The sequence below is a fragment of the Ranitomeya imitator genome, chromosome 3 (assembly GCF_032444005.1).
Source record: "Ranitomeya imitator isolate aRanImi1 chromosome 3, aRanImi1.pri, whole genome shotgun sequence".
NCBI lineage: Eukaryota > Metazoa > Chordata > Amphibia > Anura > Dendrobatidae > Ranitomeya > Ranitomeya imitator.
Window position 1 is genome coordinate 463,281,994 of NC_091284.1, and position 21,666 is coordinate 463,303,659.

General features: G+C 40.9%; 1 protein-coding gene across 1 annotated transcript in view; it reads right to left on the reverse strand.

Moving 5' to 3' along the window:
- LOC138671660 (uncharacterized) overlaps window positions 1–21,666 on the reverse strand; it is a 967,572-nt gene that overhangs the window by 178,910 nt on the left and 766,996 nt on the right. The window contains exons 85-87 of the mRNA XM_069759831.1: window positions 16,285–16,465; window positions 14,247–14,338; window positions 3,258–3,354 (exon numbers count right to left, since the gene is read on the reverse strand). Coding sequence (XP_069615932.1) covers window positions 3,258–3,354; window positions 14,247–14,338; window positions 16,285–16,465 — 370 coding nt within the window. The remainder of the gene's footprint in view (window positions 1–3,257; window positions 3,355–14,246; window positions 14,339–16,284; window positions 16,466–21,666) is intronic.

A 21,666-nucleotide genomic window follows, 5' to 3' on the forward strand; every position in this document is an offset into this window, starting at 1 on the left:
CTCTGCAGTTCATTCACTAGGTCCCCCCACGTGGTTCTGGGATTTTTGCTCACTGTTCTTGTGATCATTCTGACCCCACGGGGTGGGATTTTGCGTGGAGCCCCAGATCGAGGGAGATTATCAGTGGTCTTGTATGTCTTCCATTTTCTAATTATTGCTCCCACTGTTTATTTCTTCACTCCAAGCTGGTTGGCTATTGCAGATTCAGTCTTCCCAGCCTGGTGCAGGGCTACAATTTTGTTTCTGGTGTCCTTTGACAGCTCTTTGGTCTTCACCATAGTGGAGTTTGGAGTCAGACTGTTTGAGGGTGTGCACAGGTGTCTTTTTATACTGATAACAAGTTTAAACAGGTGCCATTACTACAGGTAATAAGTGGAGGAAAGAGGAGAATCTTAAAGAAGAAGTTACAGGTCTGTGAGAGCCAGAAATCTTGATTGTTTGTTTCTGACCAAATACTTATTTTCCACCATAATATGCAAATAAAATGTTAAAAAAACAGACAATGTGATTTTATGGATTTTTTTTTCTCAGTTTGTCTTCCATAGTTGAGGTCTACCTATGATGTAAATTACAGACGCCTCTCACCTTTTTAAGTGGTGGAACTTGCACTATTGCTGACTGACTAAATACTTTTTTGCCCCACTGTATATAATATATATATTATCATGTAAAAGTTTGGGCAGCCCTTGTCAAAATTAATGTTATTGTGAGCAGTTAACAAGTTGAAGGTGAAATGATCTATAAAAGGGCCAAAGTTAAAGATGACATATTTGCTTTTTATTTTAGGCAATATATATATATATTCTCATCTTTTACATTTTAAAAAGTTACAAGAAGGAAAATTGGCCAAGCTTAAGTTTGGCCATTCTGCATGATTAATACCTAGTAGCACCCCTTTTTGCAAGTATCACAGCTTGTAAATGCTTCTTGTAGCCAGCCAAGAGTCTTTCAATTCTTGTTTGAGGGATTTTCAACCATTTTTGCTTGGATAATTCTTCCAGTTATATGAGATTCCTGGGTCATCTTGCATTCACTGCTATTTTGAGATGTAGCTACAGATTTTCAATGATATTCAAATCAGGGGACTGCGAGGGCCATTGTAAAATATTCAGCTCGCACATTTTGAGGTAGACTATGGTGGATTTTGACATGTGTTTAGGATCATTACCAATTTTTGTAGACGCCATACTCTTTTCAACTTCAGCTTTTTTTATAGATGGTGTTATGTTTGCATCAAGAATTTGTGGAAATTTAATTTAATCCATTCTTGCCTCTATCCGTGAAATGTTCCCCATGCCATTGGCTGCAACACAGCCCCAAAGCATGATTGATCCACCCCCATTCATAATGGTTGGCGAGGTATTCTTTTCCTGAAATTCTGTACCCTTTTATCTTCACCCATACCTTTGATCATTGCTGCCAAAGAGTTCTATTTTAACTGATTGATTCACAGGACTTGTTTCCAAAATGCTTCAGGCTTGTTTAGATGTTCTTTTACGTACTTCTAATGCTGAATTTTACGGTGAAGATGCAGGAGACATTTTCTTCTAATGAATCTTCCATGGAGGCCATATTTGTGCAAGTGTCTCTGAATAGTAAAACAATGTTCCACAATTTCAAACTCTGCTAAATTCTTCTGAAGGTCTTTTGCAGTCAAGTGGGGGTTCTGATTTGACTTTCTAGCAATCCTGTGAGCAGCGCTCTTTGAAATTTTGCTTAGTCTTTCAGACCTTATCTTGACCACCACTGTTCCCGTTAACTTCCATTTCTTAATTACATTTTGAAATGAGGAAAAGGGCAACTTGAAAATGCTTTGCTATCTTCCTATAGCCTTCTCCTGCTTTACAAGCCTCCACAATTTTCATTTCCACAGTGCTAGGCAGCTGCTTGGAAGAGCACAATGCTGCAGTTTTTGGCACAAGGTTAAAGGAGGTTGGGTTTTTATAAAGCAGGGAAATGTGCATCATCTAGTCTTTCCTAACCATGATAGTGAACAAGCCATAAACCATAACAGGCTAATTAAGGTCTGAAATCTAGGTCAAAGTTATCAGAGCACACAAATCTCCATGGATGCCCAAACTTTTGCATCCTTTTTGTAATTTTTAAAATATAATAAATGATACCTTTTTGCCTAACATACAAAGGAAATGTGTCATCTTTAAATTTAGCCCTTTCAGAGATCATTTCATCTTCAACCTGCTTAACTGTACGCAATAAATGTAATTTTGACCAGAGGTGCCCTAACGTTTACATGCCACTATATATATATATATATATATATATATATATATATATATATATATATACACTACTGTTCAAAAGTTTAAGGTCACTTAGAAAAAGAAAAGCACAGTTTTTTACAATGAAGCTAACATTTAAAAGATTCACAAATACACGCCATACATTGTTAATATGGTAAATGACTATTCTAGCTGCAAATGTCTGGTTTGTAATGCAATATCTTCATAGGTGTATAGAGGCCCATTTCCAACAACCATCACTCCAGTGTTCTTATGGTACTTTGTGTTTGCTAACTGTGTAAGAAGGCTAATGGATGGTTAGAACACATTTGAAAACCCTTGTGCAAGCATGTTAGCACAGCTGAAAACAGTTTGGCTGATTAGAGAGAGAGATAGAGGGGGTCACCATCAACTATTATATGAGCTTACCACATATTGTATGTTGATTGAACTCAAATGTAACGCAATATGCAGTAATACGGAGACACCTCTAGAGGAGGCAAATAACAACCAGATTGCTGTTTGAAATCTATGTATGTAGGCAATTTTAAGAGTTGTAAAATGGAGCCAGAATAAAGATATATGAAAAAATAAACTAGTAAAACTTAATTTTGGACTGTTAAAATTTGCATATACATTTCACGGGATCCTGTTGAACTATGGTCAGCATGAATCAGAGCCAGATTGCAGCCTGGTATGTTTTTCTCTAAAGTTCTCTGGTGTTTCACAGAAAACAGTTAACAGATCCAGTTGAGGACTACAGGCAGAGGCGGAGCTATTCCGATGTCGCTCCTGGCTGGCTTCTACATGCCCTGCTCCAGGATTAATCTAGTGACAGGTTCACTTTAAGGTTTAGTTTGTATCTAACCTCAGTCAAGAGAAGCAAGGACAGTAATGGGTTCAGCACCAGAAATAACATCCTGATCAAAAACCGTGGGATAATATTTGGTCTCATCAAGGTTTCAGAGTCTTGTGTAATATAGGATAATTGTTACTATCGCCTTATATCATATTTACCTGAATAAAGTACTCGTGGCAGAGAGTCAATAAATATCGCATCACTCGCTAATGTTTTTCTGTTCATCTGGTTCAACAAAAGGAAATGCCAGGATACCTGTAATTAGCAAAAATCTCATTGCTCTGGTTTTATTTGGGGTTGAAAAAAAGAAGTTTAACTTAGTAATGTAAAAAACACAACCTGGGATGAAAACAAATTGAGCAAATACTCTGCAGTAAGTAAATGCTTCATTAGCAATAGTACATGTAAATCACTGGAAATAGGACCGTCCCGATTGGGTTACCTTGTCATGTGGGATTACTTTTATGTTTTTTGATCAAAATAGTATTAACTAAGTATCCTTTGTTAATTACATGTACTATTACAAGTGTATTTGCTCATTATTGTTTGTATGCTAAGTTGTGTATATTCATGGCCATAGTGTGAAAGCACACCAAGTTAACCCTGCTGTTGTCTTCGGTCTGGGGAGACCGATTTTGAACTTTGATATTTTTTAGGGTGTTCAAGATGCGATTCTGAAACTAGTGGTTGATTGACTTAAATGAGAATGGGTCGGTCGGCCACGGGTTTCAGAGCCGCATCTTGAATATTTTAAAGAATATTGAAGTTCAAGGTCGGTCGTTTTTGACCGAAGACAACAGCAAGGTTAAACTTGAACTAATATGTCAAATAAAGGTTAAAGAGATTGTACTAGCAAAAATAAATGTTCTGCAGGAGCTTGAAGCTGTAAAACATAACAATGTAAGTGATAATCATCTACCACCCCTCTTCCACCCGCCAACACCATCACCCCTGGATTCAGCACATGATGCTCTGTGGTTTGCACTGAAAGAGGAAGCAGAGACCTCTCCATCCCACGATCAGCAAGACCACTGCAGATGGTGAATGGCTTCAGCGGGCAGAGTGTGATCTAAAAAAAATCAGATGATGCCCAGCTCATGTCACCTGACCACTGCAGACAATCACATGTGTTGGTGAAAGAATGATGTCTCCTCTTGCACTATTAGTGCTCATGAAAGCGCGACCAGTGTAGAATCCAGGTGGATGACGGAAGGTGAGTATCACTTAGCTTGTTATTTTTTATTGCTCCAAGTTCCTTGGGAACATTTTTGCCCATTTAAATCTTTATTTACTTAGCAATATTTAGGTCAGAAATTGTAAGCCAAAATCAGAAGCATAAAGAAATATTTGTAATGGAAAGGTTTGCGACTCTTCCATGTTTTTACTCCATTTATGATTTCAACCTACAAATAGACTTATGTGGACTGAAGCTGCTCATCTGAATTGTATTAGAGGACTTCACTTCTAGTTGAACTTAAAAGGAACCTGTCACGTGAAAAAATGCTATCAACCTGCAGATATGGGTTTAATCTGCAGGTTAATAGATAACTGTCTGAACATGATTGGAGCCCGCACATACACTCCCACTGCAGGAAGGAAATTAACTTCATTTCTGAAAATAGCATTCAGGTTTCAGTCACAGGGGTGGCATTGGTGTGGGTTCAGTCACCGCACTGTGTTTAGAGAGCGGCATCTGTAACCGCACCCCCGGTACTGACTGATAGCAGCACAGTATTAGAATCGGCTGTCAGTCAGTGCCGGGGGCACAGCTACAGTTGCCGCACTCTATGTGCCACCCCCGTGCCTGAATGGCTGGGAGGAATAACGTTCATTTCTTGTTGGCAGCAGGGGTCTAAGTGTGGGCACTGGGCAGGTTCAGAATGCTATTAACCTGCAGATGAACCCCATATCTGCAGGTTAAGAGCATTTTTTCTCGTGACAGATTCCCTTCAAAATGAACTCGTATTATTCAATGGTATCTGATCAAAGACTGGTTTATACACAGAACCAGAGATATCTGTCCCATCAGTAACATACCCCCTTTCACAAATCACATATTCATTTCTCTTCCCACAGATTAGGGTAATGAACATGAATATTATTCTATATTGGAAACTATGGCCTGTGAATATACAGTATATTACAACAGAATAACCCAGAAAGTAATTTCTTACATTTTTACATCTAATCCTATTGTTTAATTATATTAGAAAAAGTTTAAAAGAAAACTGAACAACATATAATTATATCTATTCATAAGTGATGTTTTGTTATGAATCGTCAATAAATTGTGTAAGTTAAAAAGAAAATGCAATTAAAGGGAAAACTTTGACAACTGACATTTTGTGTGTTTATAAGATACACATACTAATTTATTGCTTCATGCACGGTTTTACTTTCAAATGGTATCAAGTAGTATTTTTCAATGTTCCATTGTTCAGTTCAAGAACTGAAAATTTGGCACCAGTACAATAACTCAAATTCATCATAAGGCTATGGCTATGCTGAGACTTGTATTACTCCTTGACTTTTAACTATTGACTGACAGCTGCAGTCAACAAAATGGACGTGGCTAGATGAAAAGGCAGAGACTGGCATTGCACCAACGGGGGTGGGGGTGGCTAAAGAAGGATTGGGCCATCTGTAATCAGAGAGCTCATTTACATACTGAGAAATTTACATTACAAAGAAACACAGTGTCCGCAAATTGAGATTCTGGTTTGGCTATTATCCTAAAGGTACCTTCACACTGAGCGACTTAACAACGATATCGCTAGCGATCCATGACGTTGCAGCGTCCTGGATAGCGATATCGTTGTGTTTGACACGCAGCAGCGATCTGGATCCTGCTGTGACATCGTTGGTCGGAGCAGAAAGGCCAGAACTTTATTTCGTCGCTAGACTCCCGCAAACATCGCTGAATCGGCGTGTGTGACGCCGATTCAGCGATGTCTTCACTGGTAACCAGGGTAAACATAAGTGCAGGGCCACGCTTAGTAACCCAATGTTTACCCTGGTTACCATTGTAAATGTAAAAAAAAAAAAAACATTACATACTTACATTCCGGTGTCTGTCCCCTCCCTGTCAGCTTCCCACACTGACTGTGAGCGCCGGCCGGCCGTAAAGCACAGTGGTGACGTCACCGCTCTGCTTTATGGCCAGCCGGCGCTGAGACAGTGCAGGGAAGCTGAGGCCGGGGGACAGACACCGGAATGTAAGTATGTAGTGTTTGTTTTTTTTACATTTACAATGGTAACCAGGGTAAACATCGGGTTACTAAGCGCGGCCCTGCGCTTAGTAACCCGATGTTTACCCTGGTTACCAGGGGACTTCGGCATCGTTGGTCGCTGGAGAGCTGTCTGTGTGACAGCTCTCCAGCGACGAAACAGCGATGCTGCAGCGATTGGCATCGTTGCCTATATCGCTGCAGCGTCGCTTAATGTGACGGTACCTTTAGTCATGTGACAAGGCTCGTTAAAGGGTCGACATTGACTTGAAGGATTGCTACCTTCCAATAGGTGGCACTAGAGTTCTAGTTCTCTTTCTCTCTGAAGAGACAATTTGCATAATTAGCATATTTCCCAGAGGAGCATTGCTGCTTTAAGTCTCCTCACCTCAACATGCTTATCATGTCACTCTCTGCAAGGAGAAACGATACTTCTTGAATCCCAAAGAAACTTGGGAAATTTAGTTTTCAGCTGGGAAATGGCAAAACCAGAAGTGATGAATTTCAGCAAGTCCATCACAGGGTGGTGATTATGGGGAATCCAATGTGGATGGTAAAAACAAACTTAAAGTTTGTGGAGGGCTATGTGGAGGGCATACAGTTTACTCTTTTAATTCACATAATATTGCAAAGTAATGATATACAGATGCTTCTCACAAAATTGGATTTTCATTGGCTGTAAACCATAAACATCAACATTAACAGAAATAAACACTTGAAATAGATCACACTGTTTGCAATGACGCTATAGAATATACAAGTTTCACTTTTTGTATTGAAGAACCAAAATAAATTAACTTTTTGATGTTCTAATTTTGTGAAAAGCACCTGTAGTCTCTCCAAAAAGTGACATTTCACATTAAAAGATTTTCTAATAAAGAAAGTGATAGTATATTTCTAAATATTGCTACTTATTTTGGGGAGTTTAATTGCTGATCTTCCTGCCAGATATTCAGAATGAGGTAGTGCCATCACTGATTGAAGGGAATCCATCACCAGGTTTTTGCTACCTCATCTGAGAGCAACATAATGTAGGAAAAAAGACCCTGATTACAATGATGTATCACTTAGTTTACTGGGTGCAGCAGATTTGACACAATCAGAATTTATAGATGCAGCATGCAGTAGAGCTCATAAAGCTGCCCCAGCCTACACCACAGCTTTCTGTGTGCATTGTCTATTGGCAGAAAGCTGCTTATCAGGGGAGGGGAGTGTGTTATGAACAGGTAATTCAGAACCACAATGGACATTGAAGTTCAGAGCACACAAAGTGACCTGACAATTACCAAAAAACAAGGACGAGCTCTGAGACGTGGAAACTCTGCTGACCGCAATCCCTAATCCTATCACACCACACTAGAGGTAGCCGTGGATTGCGCCTAACGCTCCCTATGCAACTCGGCACAGCCTGAGAAACTAACTAGCCCTGAAGATAGAAAAATAAGCCTACCTTGCCTCAGAGAAATTCCCCAAAGGAAAAGGCAGCCCCCCCACATATAATGACTGTGAGTAAGATGAAAATACAAACACAGAGATGAAATAGATTTAGCAAAGTGAGGCCCGACTTACTGAATAGACCGAGGATAGGAAAGATAGCTTTGCGGTCAACACAAAAACCTACAAACAACCACGCAGAGGGGCAAAAAGACCCTCCGCACCGACTAACGGTACGGAGGTGCTCCCTCTGCGTCTCAGAGCTTCCAGCAAGCAAGAAAAACCAATAAAGCAAGCTGGAAAGAAAAAATAGCAAGCAAAAATAACACAAGCAAAACTTAGCTTATGCAGGATAGACAGGCCACAGGAACGATCCAGGAGGAAGCAAGACCAATACTAGAACATTGACTGGAGGCCAGGATCAAAGCACCAGGTGGAGTTAAATAGAGCACTAACGACTTAACCTCATCACCTGAGGAAGGAAACTCAGAAGCCGCAGTACCACTCTCATCCACCAAAGGAAGCTCATAGACAGAACCAGCCGAAGTACCACTCTCGACCACAGGAGGGAGCTTGGCCACAGAATTCACAACAGGAGTGGTCACACCAGGGCTTTTGTGTACTGTGCTCTGAGTAGTGATAATCTCCTGGTGATACAACAGTCATTGTATGGAAACAACAGCACACAGCCTGATAAGTGACACATCCCTGAAATCTGTGTCTCATCTGCTACATCCTGCTCTCCTCAGATTTCATAGCAATAACCCGCTGACAGATTCCCTTTAAATGCTTTGACTCCTTCACAATTTTGTCTCAATACAATGACGTGCAAGGAACTAATGCACAGCTCCATTTTATATTAAAGGGGTTGTCAACCTAACTATTATTATTTATTTTTAGTTAAATGAATGTATTAAGTTCTGACATTTGCTGTTGGGTTTCATTAAAAACCATGCACTGTTTTGCTTTTAAAGGCTCTTTGTGGTCCAGCGCATTCAACTTTGATGTGGTCTGTGAGCATAAATCAGCTGAGACGAGCTCAGAAAAAGACAGATATAAGACCCGAATTCTCCTGTAACTCAATCAGATGGATTCTCAGAAAACTCATTCTGCAGCCAGCAATACAACACAAAGGCTATAGAAGTGAAATGGTCCAACATTTTTAATGAAACCCAATTGCAAAAATTATATTGAGCCCCAAATCCTTGCATATAAGTAAAAGATGGCCCCAAAAGTTGAGTGATTAGTCACAATATCACAACATGAGATGGACACATTCACCCTTGGGGAATATACTGTAGGGGCTTATAGCATATATAGATGTTCAGAAACATAAAATGCAAATCTGTAACAGAGCCCCACCTACCGGGCACCATTTACACTGTGTTTTTTTATTTGTCCCTTGTGACTCCTCAGGGGTCAGGACTGAGATTTTACTTCTATCCATGCCCCCTTGTTTTACTTCTATCCATGCCCCCTGTGGGTGTTGTATATTGACATTGTGTGTCTCAATCATATTACGTGGTTTGGGTATCACAAAGCCTAATTGAAATGTGAAAACTCCTTATGACAGACATCATTAAAATGCAATAAACAGCAATTAAAGTTCACCCACTACTAGTAATTCACATGTCTAATTAACTCCAATAAATATAGAGATTAACACAAAGCATTGATAATGAATGAATAACCTGCAGAGCCACATGTGCGTGGTAGTTATGTGTCAAGCTCTATTTTGTTGTTATTAAAAGATTATACTGTGTGTATTAGACCCCAATTACATGTTGAATGAAGCATTAAGAATAACGCTTTGGGTTGAGTAGGCTTTAATTGCAATTAAGTGGATTGCTTGATTCCTGCAGCAATATGATTCCGTCTCCCGAGATTCTAGAGATAAGGTGCGTGGACACGTTTCTATTTTACTTTTAAATATTAATAAAGCAAATTGTACACATCACATAACTACATAAATAATGCATTGCCTGTTCCTGCAATAATGTGCATAGCGTTCAGAAGAACAATAAATATATGCGGGATTTGGAGATAAACACTATGGGCTTTCAGAGTCATTTTGGCATATAATGTATATAGTTTTGGAGGTAATTGCATTAGACAACATTGTCTCAGTCATTATATGCTTCTCAGTTCATGCTTGGTTCACCAGGGAAGTCCAAATATAGAGTTATTTTATCCACATTGTGGTCAACTAGTTGTTAAAATCTGCTTCTTTCTCCTCCAGAACTAATCAGTCATTTTCAACATTCTCAAATCGTGGGTATAATCTGTATTCAGAGAAGATAACCTTTCCCAAGACGGAGATAGGAGATGGCAGTTGGTGCTGATAAGATTCTATGCAGAGGACAAGGGAGAGGAGGGCGGAGCTAGAGGCAGAGCCCCTCCCAGCAGTCTAGAAAGAATTTTGTCACTAGCATCTCCTTCCTTAAGGTACTGTCACATTTAGCGACGCTGCAGCGATCTAGACAACGATGCCGATCGCTGCAGCGTCACTGTGTGGTCGCTGGAGAGCTGTCACACAGACAGCTCTCCAGCTACCAACGATGCCGAAGTCCCTGGGTAACCAGGGTAAACATCAGGTTACTAAGCACAGGGCCGCGCTTAGTAACCCGATGTTTACCCTGGTTACCAGCGTAAAAGTTAAAAAAAAACACTACATACTTACATTCCGCTGTCTGTCCCTCGGCGCTCTGCTTCTCTGCCCTGTGTAAGCACAGCGGCCGGAAAGCACAGCGGTGACGTCATCACAGCACAGCAGGATTCTGATCGCTGCTGTGTGTCAAACTGAACGATATCGCTAGCCAGGACGCTGCAATGTCACGGATCGCTATCGATATCGTTTAGTGTGATGGTACCTTTAGAGGCCATCTTGCAATCTTGTAAGCACAGCAATGAAGCTGGCTGGGTTTAAGAGAACAGTGGGCTCCTGCAATCCCACTAGCTTCAAAGCAGTGTTTACAAGTTTCAAAGATTATAAGCACAGTGCATGCTCAACCACTACGGTTAGGCAGCAGTTGTGGTCGGTCACTGTAAAAAAAAGCAAACACAACATACTTACATTCCGGTGTCTGTCGCGTCCCCCGGCGTTCTGCTTCCCTGCACTGTGTAAGCGCCAGCCGTAAAGCAGAGCGGTGACGTCACCGCTGTGCTTTACGGCCAGCCGGCGCTCAGTCAGTGCAGGGAAGCAGAACGCCGGGGGACAAACACCGGAATGTAAGTATGTAGTGTTTGGTATTTTTTACATTTACACTGGTAACCAGGGTAAACATCGGGTTACTAAGCGTGGCCCTGCACTTAATAACCTGATGTTTACCCTGGTTACCAGTGAAGACATCGCTGAATCGGCGTCACACACGCCGATTCAGCGATGTCAACGGGTGATCCAGCGACGAAATAAAATTCTGGCCTTTCTGGTCCGACCAACGATGTCACAGCAGGATCTTGACGCTCAGTCAGTGCAGGGAAGCAGAACGCCGGGGGACAAACACCGGAATGTAAGTATGTAGTGTTTGTTTTTTTTACATTTACACTGGTAACCAGGGTAAACATCGGGTTACTAAGCGCGGCCCTGCACTTAATAACCTGATGTTTACCCTGGTTACCAGTGAAGACATCGCTGAATCGGCGTCACACACGCCGATTCAGCGATGTCAACGGGTGATCCAGCGACGAAATAAAATTCTGGCCTTTCTGGTCCGACCAACGATGTCACAGCAGGATCTTGACGCTCAGTCAGTGCAGGGAAGCAGAACGCCGGGGGACAAACACCGGAATGTAAGTATGTAGTGTTTGGTATTTTTTACATTTACACTGGTAACCAGGGTAAACATCGGGTTACTAAGCGTGGCCCTGCACTTAATAACCTGATGTTTACCCTGGTTACCAGTGAAGACATCGCTGAATCGGCGTCACACACGCCGATTCAGCGATGTCAACGGGTGATCCAGCGACGAAATAAAATTCTGGCCTTTCTGGTCCGACCAACGATGTCACAGCAGGATCTTGATCGCTGCTGCGTGTCAAACACAACGATATCGCTATACAGGACGCTGCAACGTCACGGATCGCTAGCGATATCGTTGTTAAGTTGATCAGTGTGAAGGTACCTTTAGTAATGTTAAAATGTTAGTTGAAAACAGATTTTACCTGAGAATTGAGATTTTTGAAAATTAATTATCAGTTCTGGGAGAGAAAGAAGCAGATTTCTCTGATAAGATATAATACAAAGTTGGTAATTTTCACTTCTACTATTTATTTATTGTTACATAAAATGTAAACGAATGGTTACACTTTAACCCGTTGCTGATATCGGGCATAATAATACGCCGATATCCCTCCCTTTGATGTGGGCTCACATCTCTTCCGGGACGTGTCAGCTGTTTTGAACAGCCTTATATGTAAAGTTTATTTTATGGAGGTTAGGTAACATAGTAACATAGTTAGTAAGGCCGAAAAAAGACATTTGTCCATCCAGTTCAGCCTATATTCCATCATAATAAATCCCCAGATCTACGTCCTTCTACAGAACCTAATTGTATGATACAATATTGTTCTGCTCCAGGAAGACATCCAGGCCTCTCTTGAACCCCTCGACTGAGTTCGCCATCACCACCTCCTCAGGCAAGCAATTCCAGATTCTCACTGCCCTAACAGTAAAGAATCCTCTTCTATGTTGGTGGAAAAACCTTCTCTCCTCCAGACGCAAAGAATGCCCCCTTGTGCCCGTCACCTTCCTTGGTATAAACAGATCCTCAGCGAGATATTTGTATTGTCCCCTTATATACTTATACATGGTTATTAGATCGCCCCTCAGTCGTCTTTTTTCTAGACTAAATAATCCTAATTTCTCTAATCTATCTGGGTATTGTAGTTCTCCCATCCCCTTTATTAATTTTGTTGCCCTCCTTTGTACTCTCTCTAGTTCCATTATATCCTTCCTGAGCACCGGTGCCCAAAACTGGACACAGTACTCCATGTGCGGTCTAACTAGGGATTTGTACAGAGGCAGTATAATGCTCTCATCATGTGTATCCAGACCTCTTTTAATGCACCCCATGATCCTGTTTGCCTTGGCAGCTGCTGCCTGGCACTGGCTGCTCCAGGTAAGTTTATCATTAACTAGGATCCCCAAGTCCTTCTCCCTGTCAGATTTACCCAGTGGTTTCCCATTCAGTGTGTAATGGTGACATTGATTCCTTCTTCCCATGTGTATAACCTTACATTTATCATTGTTAAACCTCATCTGCCACCTTTCAGCCCAAGTTTCCAACTTATCCAGATCCATCTGTAGCAGAATACTATCTTCTCTTGTATTAACTGCTTTACATAGTTTTGTATCATCTGCAAATATCGATATTTTACTGTGTAAACCTTCTACCAGATCATTAATGAATATGTTGAAGAGAACAGGTCCCAATACTGACCCCTGCGGTACCCCACTGGTCACAGCGACCCAGTTAGAGACTATACCATTTATAACCACCCTCTGCTTTCTATCACTAAGCCAGTTACTAACCCATTTACACACAATTTCCCCCAGACCAAGCATTCTCATTTTGTGTACCAACCTCTTGTGCGGCACGGTATCAAACGCTTTGGAAAAATCGAGATATACCACGTCCAATGACTCACCGTGGTCCAGCCTATAGCTTACCTCTTCATAAAAACTGATTAGATTGGTTTGACAGGAGCGATTTCTCATAAACCCATGCTGATATGGAGTTAAACAGTTATTCTCATTGAGATAATCCAGAATAACATCCCTCAGAAACCCTTCAAATATTTTACCAACAATAGAGGTTAGACTTACTGGCCTATAATTTCCAGGTTCACTTTCAGAGCCCTTTTTGAATATTGGCACCACATTTGCTATGCGCCAATCCTGCGGAACAGACCCTGTCGCTATAGAGTCCCTAAAAATAAGAAATAATGGTTTATCTATTACATTACTTAGTTCTCTTAGTACTCGTGGGTGTATGCCATCCGGACCCGGAGATTTATCTATTTTAATCTTATTTAGCCGGTTTCGCACCTCTTCTTGGATTAGATTGGTGACCCTTAATATAGGGTTTTCATTGTTTCTTGGGATTTCACCTAGCATTTCATTTTCCACTGTGAATACCGTGGAGAAGAAGGTGTTTAATATGTTAGCTTTTTCCTCGTCATCTACAACCATTCTTTCCTCACTATTTTTTAAGGGGCCTACATTTTCAGTTTTTATTCTTTTACTATTGATATAGTTGAAGAACAGTTTGGGATTAGTTTTACTCTCCTTAGCAATGTGCTTCTCTGTTTCCTTTTTGGCAGCTTTAATTAGTTTTTTAGATAAAGTATTTTTCTCCCTATAGTTTTTTAGAGCTTCAATGGTGCCATTTTTTAAAACAGGATTATGATAACTCTACCTTCCCGAATAAAATATTTTATCTCATCACATGAAAAAAGAAGTACGAAGAGAAATTCAGTTCAGCTTACCTTTTTAAGATGTGCTAGGAAGTCCTGAGGAATGGAAGTTCCCAGCTCAGAAATAAGCCACACACAGTACTGCCTCTCCTCTTTCTGTGAATCTGTAGAGACCAGATTTATAACAAGCAACAATATTGTGTATCACGATGTTAAAGTGATGTACTGTGTGCATGGAAATCATTAAGTACGAGTGGAGAACAGAATATATCAATGCTCCCCAATCGATGGTTTGGAAGCCACATGTGGCTATGGCTATGGTGTGTGTGGGTTTGCACACAGTTTAGCATTATTGCCACTGCTACATCTAAAACAACAAGCAGTCCAGTAAGTGATACTTCATTGAAATCAGGCTCTCTTGTAGCTCTCGGATTACGTAGCAAGCACCTGCTGACAGATTCCCTTTAACAGATGTAAATACTCTAATACGCAAACAGTACCAGTAATGTGATATTATGGTAGTAGGGGCACAATTTCGTAAGAACTCTATGAATTTGTGATATATTCAAGTGAATGTTCTTTTACAACACTCAATGCAGCTTAACACCATCTGTCATAGCTGAAAATAGATTAAAAAACACACAAAATAGAATGGGGTCTTTTCTTGGCTTGGATTTTAAATTTTACATCTAAAGGTACTCAATATAACATTGGGGAACTGCAAATATCCTATCTTAGCTAAAATACTTGCAGTTACCTGACGAAACCTGAAGGACCTCATTATAAGTCAGTAGGATCCATCACAATTTGGTGCAGCTTTAGTGTTTTCAGTCAATATTTATTTACTTTTTTGCAGCAATGACATCCCATCAACACATATAACCACTGCAGCCAACACCACACCACTGAGACCAGTGATTGGCTGCAGCCATTAGGTGGGTTGTTGGGGCGTCATTGCTACCGCCATGCAAACAAACACCGATGGGGAGCAGCGGAGTAGCAAGAATTTAAAGGAGTCCTGTCATGTACCCAAACACTATTACCCTGCAGCTATGGAGCTAATCTGCAGGTTAATAGAGTTCTAAAGTTGCCCAGCCGCCTTACTGAAAGCATGGATACCGGGAGGAAATTAACTTCAATCTTCCTGGCAGCCTCTGGCTTTCAGTCACAGAGTCACGGCCAACGTGTCTTCAGTCACCGCTCAGTACATAGTGAGCGGTGGCTGTAAACACTAGAGATGAGTGAATATTTCAATATTCGGTTCGGATTATGATCGCCAGATTTGTAATATTCGCCAAACATAGCCGAATGTTACTGGAGTCAATGGGAGTACAGATGAGCGAATATGTTCGTAAACGATTGTCAGACCTAAAATCTGCACGAATATGGCAAATTCGGTTTCGTCGATCGTTTTCCAAACATTTTTGCTTATCTCTACTAAGCACATCCCAGCACACTGACTGACAGGCTTCTCTACGGCGTATAAGTACACAGACAGCTGTCAGTCAATATACCAGGGTGTGCTAACAGCTGCCACTTGTTATATACTGAGCAGTCATTGAAGCTATGCCAGCCGAGTCTTTGTGATGGAAATCTGGAGGCTACTGGGATGAGTAATGTTAATTTCAATACACCAGGCTATCAGTACGATGGCCACACAACTTTATAACACTATTAACCTGCTGGATAACCCCATATATGCAGTTTATTAGCATTTGGGGACATGACAGGTTCCCTTTAAACAGAAAATGCTTCTTTTATTTTATGGAATTGCTCCCCTTTGCCTATTTTGTCTTGATTATGGACAATCCCTTTAAATCTATCAGGCTGCACTACAGCAGCGATCACTGAATGACAGAACCTCCAGCAAACTGTTATGAAGACGTCTGTCACGCAGCGCGAACCATTTCCAGTAGTTACATGACGAAGCATGTTTGTAGCGTAATACAGGCTGTAAATGTTCATTTTGTGAACGTCACTTTTATACAGGTAATAGCTTATGATGCTGCTCTGGATCTGGACAACTGTTAGAAACGTAGAACCTATTTCTATCTCTACCTCCGTCTATGAATCTGATCCTACATGACAATAAATGTGTCACTAACCGTACCTTGCATTTTGGCAGCATATCTCAGGTTCTTGGAGAGATTTTTCAGCATGGCTTTTGATGCCAGATGAAGATTTTCTATAACGAGCCAGCCATTGTGATTCATTGTGTCATTTAGTGCTGCTTTCACCTCTTCCTCATTTCCATTCGTCAAACTGACTGTGTAAAATGGTATGCTTTTCTCCTAAGAACAAAGAAACATAATTATATTTCTTCAGAGAGTAACACAAATATTTAAGGTGCGTAGAGAACACATTTATATTTCTGTATATAATGTAGCGGAAACCCATTATTAGCGCAGCTTTTCTGCTTTATGGTGAAACATACACAGCATAATCTCCGACTGCAGTCAGTGGCTGTCTCCTCTCTATTACGGTAAAGTAAGTGGAAAAGAAGAGTAATTGAGATGCAATTGCTAACATAATAAAAGGTAATGTACATTGGGGACAGCTGTGCACAGCGTGAGGCTAGAGGATGCCTGTGTGTGACTTTGGTGCACCTGGCATGTCTCACAACGGTGGTAAATGTGTGGGCATGCCCAGATCTATAACTTTAACATAAGAATTAAACTCTAAATATTGGTTTATGCAATAAATGTAACCAGATATCATGACTCATTATAGATAAGGTTCAGTGACAAACAACAAGCGATTGATGCAGCGGAAACAGCGCACCGTGTAAAAAGAATGCAGCCATTTTCTTTTGTAATGCCAACAAATGATGTCCTCCTGTCTGCATCCGTCAATCACTTGAGATCACAGTGACCCCGGAGAAAAGTCTCCGAATAGACCTGACTGTCATGGTCAGAGGCAAATACTCAAATAAGAATGAAATGAACACTACAACAGTTCTTCATGCAAGGAAAATATTTGATTCATTTACTAAATCCACTGCATCTTTATGTGAAAATAAATGGGCATATATAATATGATGTCCTCAGTGAAGTTTTTTGTATTACTTGAATGATCCTAAAAACATTGTGGCAGTTGCATTGGTGTTACTATAGCAATAAGTTCTAGCACAACAGGGAGAGAATAGAACAAGGAAATATGTCTTAGGCTATGTGCACACATTGTGGATGCGAGTGATTTTCCACGTGGAATTGCACCAAATCCACAAAGAAGTGCTCAAGCAATGTTAATCAATGGGAATCCAGAATCGGTGTTCACATGCTATGGAAAAGTCTGCACCGATTCGCAGCTTTTTATTTTCCGCAGCATGTCAATTCTTTTTGCGGATCTGCAACGTTTCTGCACCCATTGACTTACATTGAGTCAGTCAAATCCGCAGTTATACCCCAGGTGTAAAAAGGTCAATGGATTAGCCAAAAATGCTGCAGAAAGGAGGGAGGAAGAGTGTGGGGGCAGAGAATATGTGTGTGGGCAAAGACTATGTGTGAGCGGAGAATATGTGCGGATGTGTTTGCGGGTGTCTGTGTGTGTGCGGGTGTCTGTGTGTGTGTTTGCGGGTGTCTGTGTGTTTGCGGTTGTCTGTGTGTGTGCGGGTGTCTGTGTGTGTTTGTGGACGTCTGTCTGCGGGTGTCTGTGTGTGTAGCCAGGTATTGTCTGATGGGACTACTACTCCCATCTGGCTATGTCTGCTGTCACATATAACAGTGAAAGCATGAGTCGATGATGGAACAGTAGTCTCATCATCCAGCGACTGTGTTCAATTGTAAAAAAAACAAAACATTCTCATACTCACCAAATACCTAATCCCTGACGCCCGCATCTCCTGCAACAAAAATAAAATAATAAACCAACATATACTCCCTGTCCACCGTAGTCCTCTTAATAACGAGTGTGCCACGATGATCTCATGTGTAGAACAGTCACATCGGGATATGTGACTGCTCTACCCGGCCTCCGGTGATACACTGACAGGAAGTGATCCCTCCCATAGTGTATCATAGAGCCAAAAAAGGGCAGGTATAGATGGAAACCAAGCAAGAGAGAAGGTGTATTTAAATGATTGGCCATGTCATGATTCACCAAGCGCCTGTACTTAGTGTGAATAGTCATTCTGTGCTGACAGAGTCCCTTTAAACAAAAATCAATGCAAGATGATAAAGGATAATTTGTATGCACAGGAATAGAAACGCTGGGGAGTTGTAGCAATGAAGGTATAAGAGCAAATGACATACATAACTGTAAAAAGTAGGGGAAATTTACTAAGCCTAGCGTTTTATATGCTTATTTTGAATAGATGTGTGTTACAAATTTATTATGAGGCACACACCTTTAAATTTGGGGTATATTTGCCTGTTTGTATTGCAGAACATGAAATCTGTGCAGCTAGATTATAAGCTAGTGGAGATTTGTGTTGTAGCACCCGCATATCTGCCTGCAGTCCCTCTCTCCCTGCAGAGACATCAGCGTGCTCACCGCCAAGGCGCCTGTCCTGCCCCTTTCGGGGCTGCTGTGCACACACTCCTAGCAGGTCTCCAGGCACTGTGCTTAGAGTGCACATGCGCACCCTTCCTCTTTTTTAATGGGGACGCGCGTGTTCCTCTAAAGTGTCACCAGCCAATAGCTGGAGGTCACTTACTATTTAAACCTCGTTCTCCCACATGAAGGTGCCTGTGCAATGTTTGTTCCTAACATGCTTGTCAGTTCTCAGGTCCCTGTACTAGCATCTTAGTCTGCTGCACTGACTAGTGCTCACCTCAACAGCAGTTGAGCCAGCTGCATCCACCAGTGCTCACCTCAACGGCAGCCATGCCAACTGCACCCACCAGTGCTCATCTCTCCATCAGACTGCCCTGTCTGCACCTGAGGTTCCGGTCATCTACTCTACTTGCCCGCATCTGTTGGACATTGTCCCAGGCCATTACAGCTATCCACTCCTAGGGGTCAGCCGCCATCTACCCAAGGTCAGTCCTGGAGTAGCACCTGGATCACCTCCCTAGTCTCTCCATGGACTGCGGTGTCATTAGCTGCTGCATGTCCATGGTTGGATTGGGCGAGGCTCCTAGTCATGCCCCTCCAGGTCTTCCTAGGGCTTTGGCACAGTGGTTCTACCACCAAGCCCGTTACATGTGTTATAATTGATGACATTTTATGGCATTAACTTTCCCATTAAACTTCCCTCATTTTTTTACATCACTTTAAAAAACATGGCAAAATAGTAAAAACACAACTTTTGCATGAAAATAGCATCCACTAAAATGGGCGACTTTATTTCCCCAGAAAAGTGGAGTACAGGCCTTAACAAATTCCTTAAATGTGTATTTCATTGGCAAGGCACAAATTACAGGGATATTTATTGGAAATGTAAATTACACTGCAGAATATACTGGTGGTTATAGGGGCAAAAAAATAATAATACAGATGGTTACACCCCATGCCATTCTCCATTCCATATGTTCATAGTTTTCCAAACCTTGATGAGGGATAACAAGCCTAAAACAGATGTGTGCAGGTTCATAACTGACTTTATAATTGTAGATTGGATCTGAGCTATACTCCAGTAACGGAAAATTGATAGTAAACCATAGGGGCTTTCTTAAATATAGGGTTTGATTTGTGAAAGAAGGAATGACATGTGGATGACTGTTTTAAGAAGAAAGTACATAAGCCTTAAAGGGAATCTGTCAGCAGGTTTTTGCTACCTTACCTGAGAACATCCTGATGAAGGCAAAGAGAAGCTGAATCCAACTATGTATCACTTAGATTATTGGGAGCAGCCGTTCTGACACAATCAGAGTTTATAGATTAAGCAATACAGCCGAAATGAGGAAGTCCATAGACAGTGAGTTGCTTATCACAGGAAGGGGCGTGTCGGACCAGTGCTCACAGACCAGCTAGTCAAAGCAATATAATCTACTGATGCTAAAACAAAACTTGAGTGTAAGCAAACAAAACACAAGCCTGATAAGAGAGGAATTGCTGAAATCTGTGTTTTAACCCCTACAGCTTTGTATCTTCAGATTACATAGAAAAAACCTGCTGACAGATTCCCTTTAATGAGTTTTCCCACAAACAAGTTTTTAATCAATAGTTCTTGGAATAATAATAAGTTCTGCAAATGGATGTGTTAAAACAATGTTCGTGTGTAGAGATAATCTTATAAATCTCCCCCTGTTATTTGCTGCTTAATGGATGTGCCTGACTGTGCAGGAACATGGTCTGAATCAACCATATATCCTGGCCAGTGGGGAAAGCAAAAGAGTTTATACAGATAGGGCAGCATGATTCTTTTTGTAAGCTAAACATTTCCCTGCCTGTTTTTGCACAGGAGTGAGTGTTTCTGTCACATCTCTACCACTCTGAGCTCACCATAAATCAAGTCAGTGACACATGAGTTCAACAACAGCTGGAGCACCTACTTCACTGACTTGATTTCTGATCAGCTCAGGGAACTGGAAACATGCAGAAATACTCACTCCTATCATAAACCAGACAGAGAAATGTTTTACCCCACAGAAAGAATCCTCTGAGATCCTGTGCTGTCCTGCCTGTATGCTTTATTTTGCTTCCTCCCATTGTGGTATGTGCAAAAAATGTTCTTACACAATAAGACACAGCCATTACACAGTACACAGCCGGGGCACATTTATAATATTTATAATATCTCAGCACAGGAGCATTGTTTTTAACACATCTAATTGTGGAACGTATTATTATTCCAAGATCTGTTGATGAAAATGTACTTTGTTCGTGGGACAACTCGTTAAATCCATGCGGGAAAAGATAATATGCTTTATAGTTATATAGGAAGCGAGTGTTGTAAAATAATGTCAAGGGTTTATACCAAAAATGGATATCATCCTGCACAAGTAATTTTGTTATGTACATCTTTTCAGTTAGATGGAAAGCTTCGAGATTAACACCGATTCCCCTGCATTATGTGGTTATTTCAATCAAGGGCACATTGTGTGACGCACAAGATACTGGTGCAGAATGCCAAGCATAAAAATAAATAAAACAAGACGATGCAGATTAACAGGAAGCATTTCGTCATGCTGATTCACAGCACTTTGCTATCTACAATGTACGTCTCACTAATATATTACCTACCACAGAGTATGAAAGCAGATTCATCATTTCAGATCATTATAATGAATTATATGAAACTATGAAATAAACTTAATTATTATCTTTCAAGAGTCTCAGGAAAAAAACAAAATTATTATGTATCGGAACATCTTCACATTATGTTGTTTAAAATGAATGCTGGTAAAAGAGAAATATACTGTAATTATGAAAAATAATGTAAGCTTACTCTGCATATTATGTTACATTGAACAACCTCTTGAAAGTATGTTATATTTACAATGGGATTTAATGGCAGATGCTTGCATACGTCTGGGGCACCATTCCGAAGCACCCTTCTAATACTGTATATATGTTGAAAACACAGTGGACCTACACCAGCAGATGACAT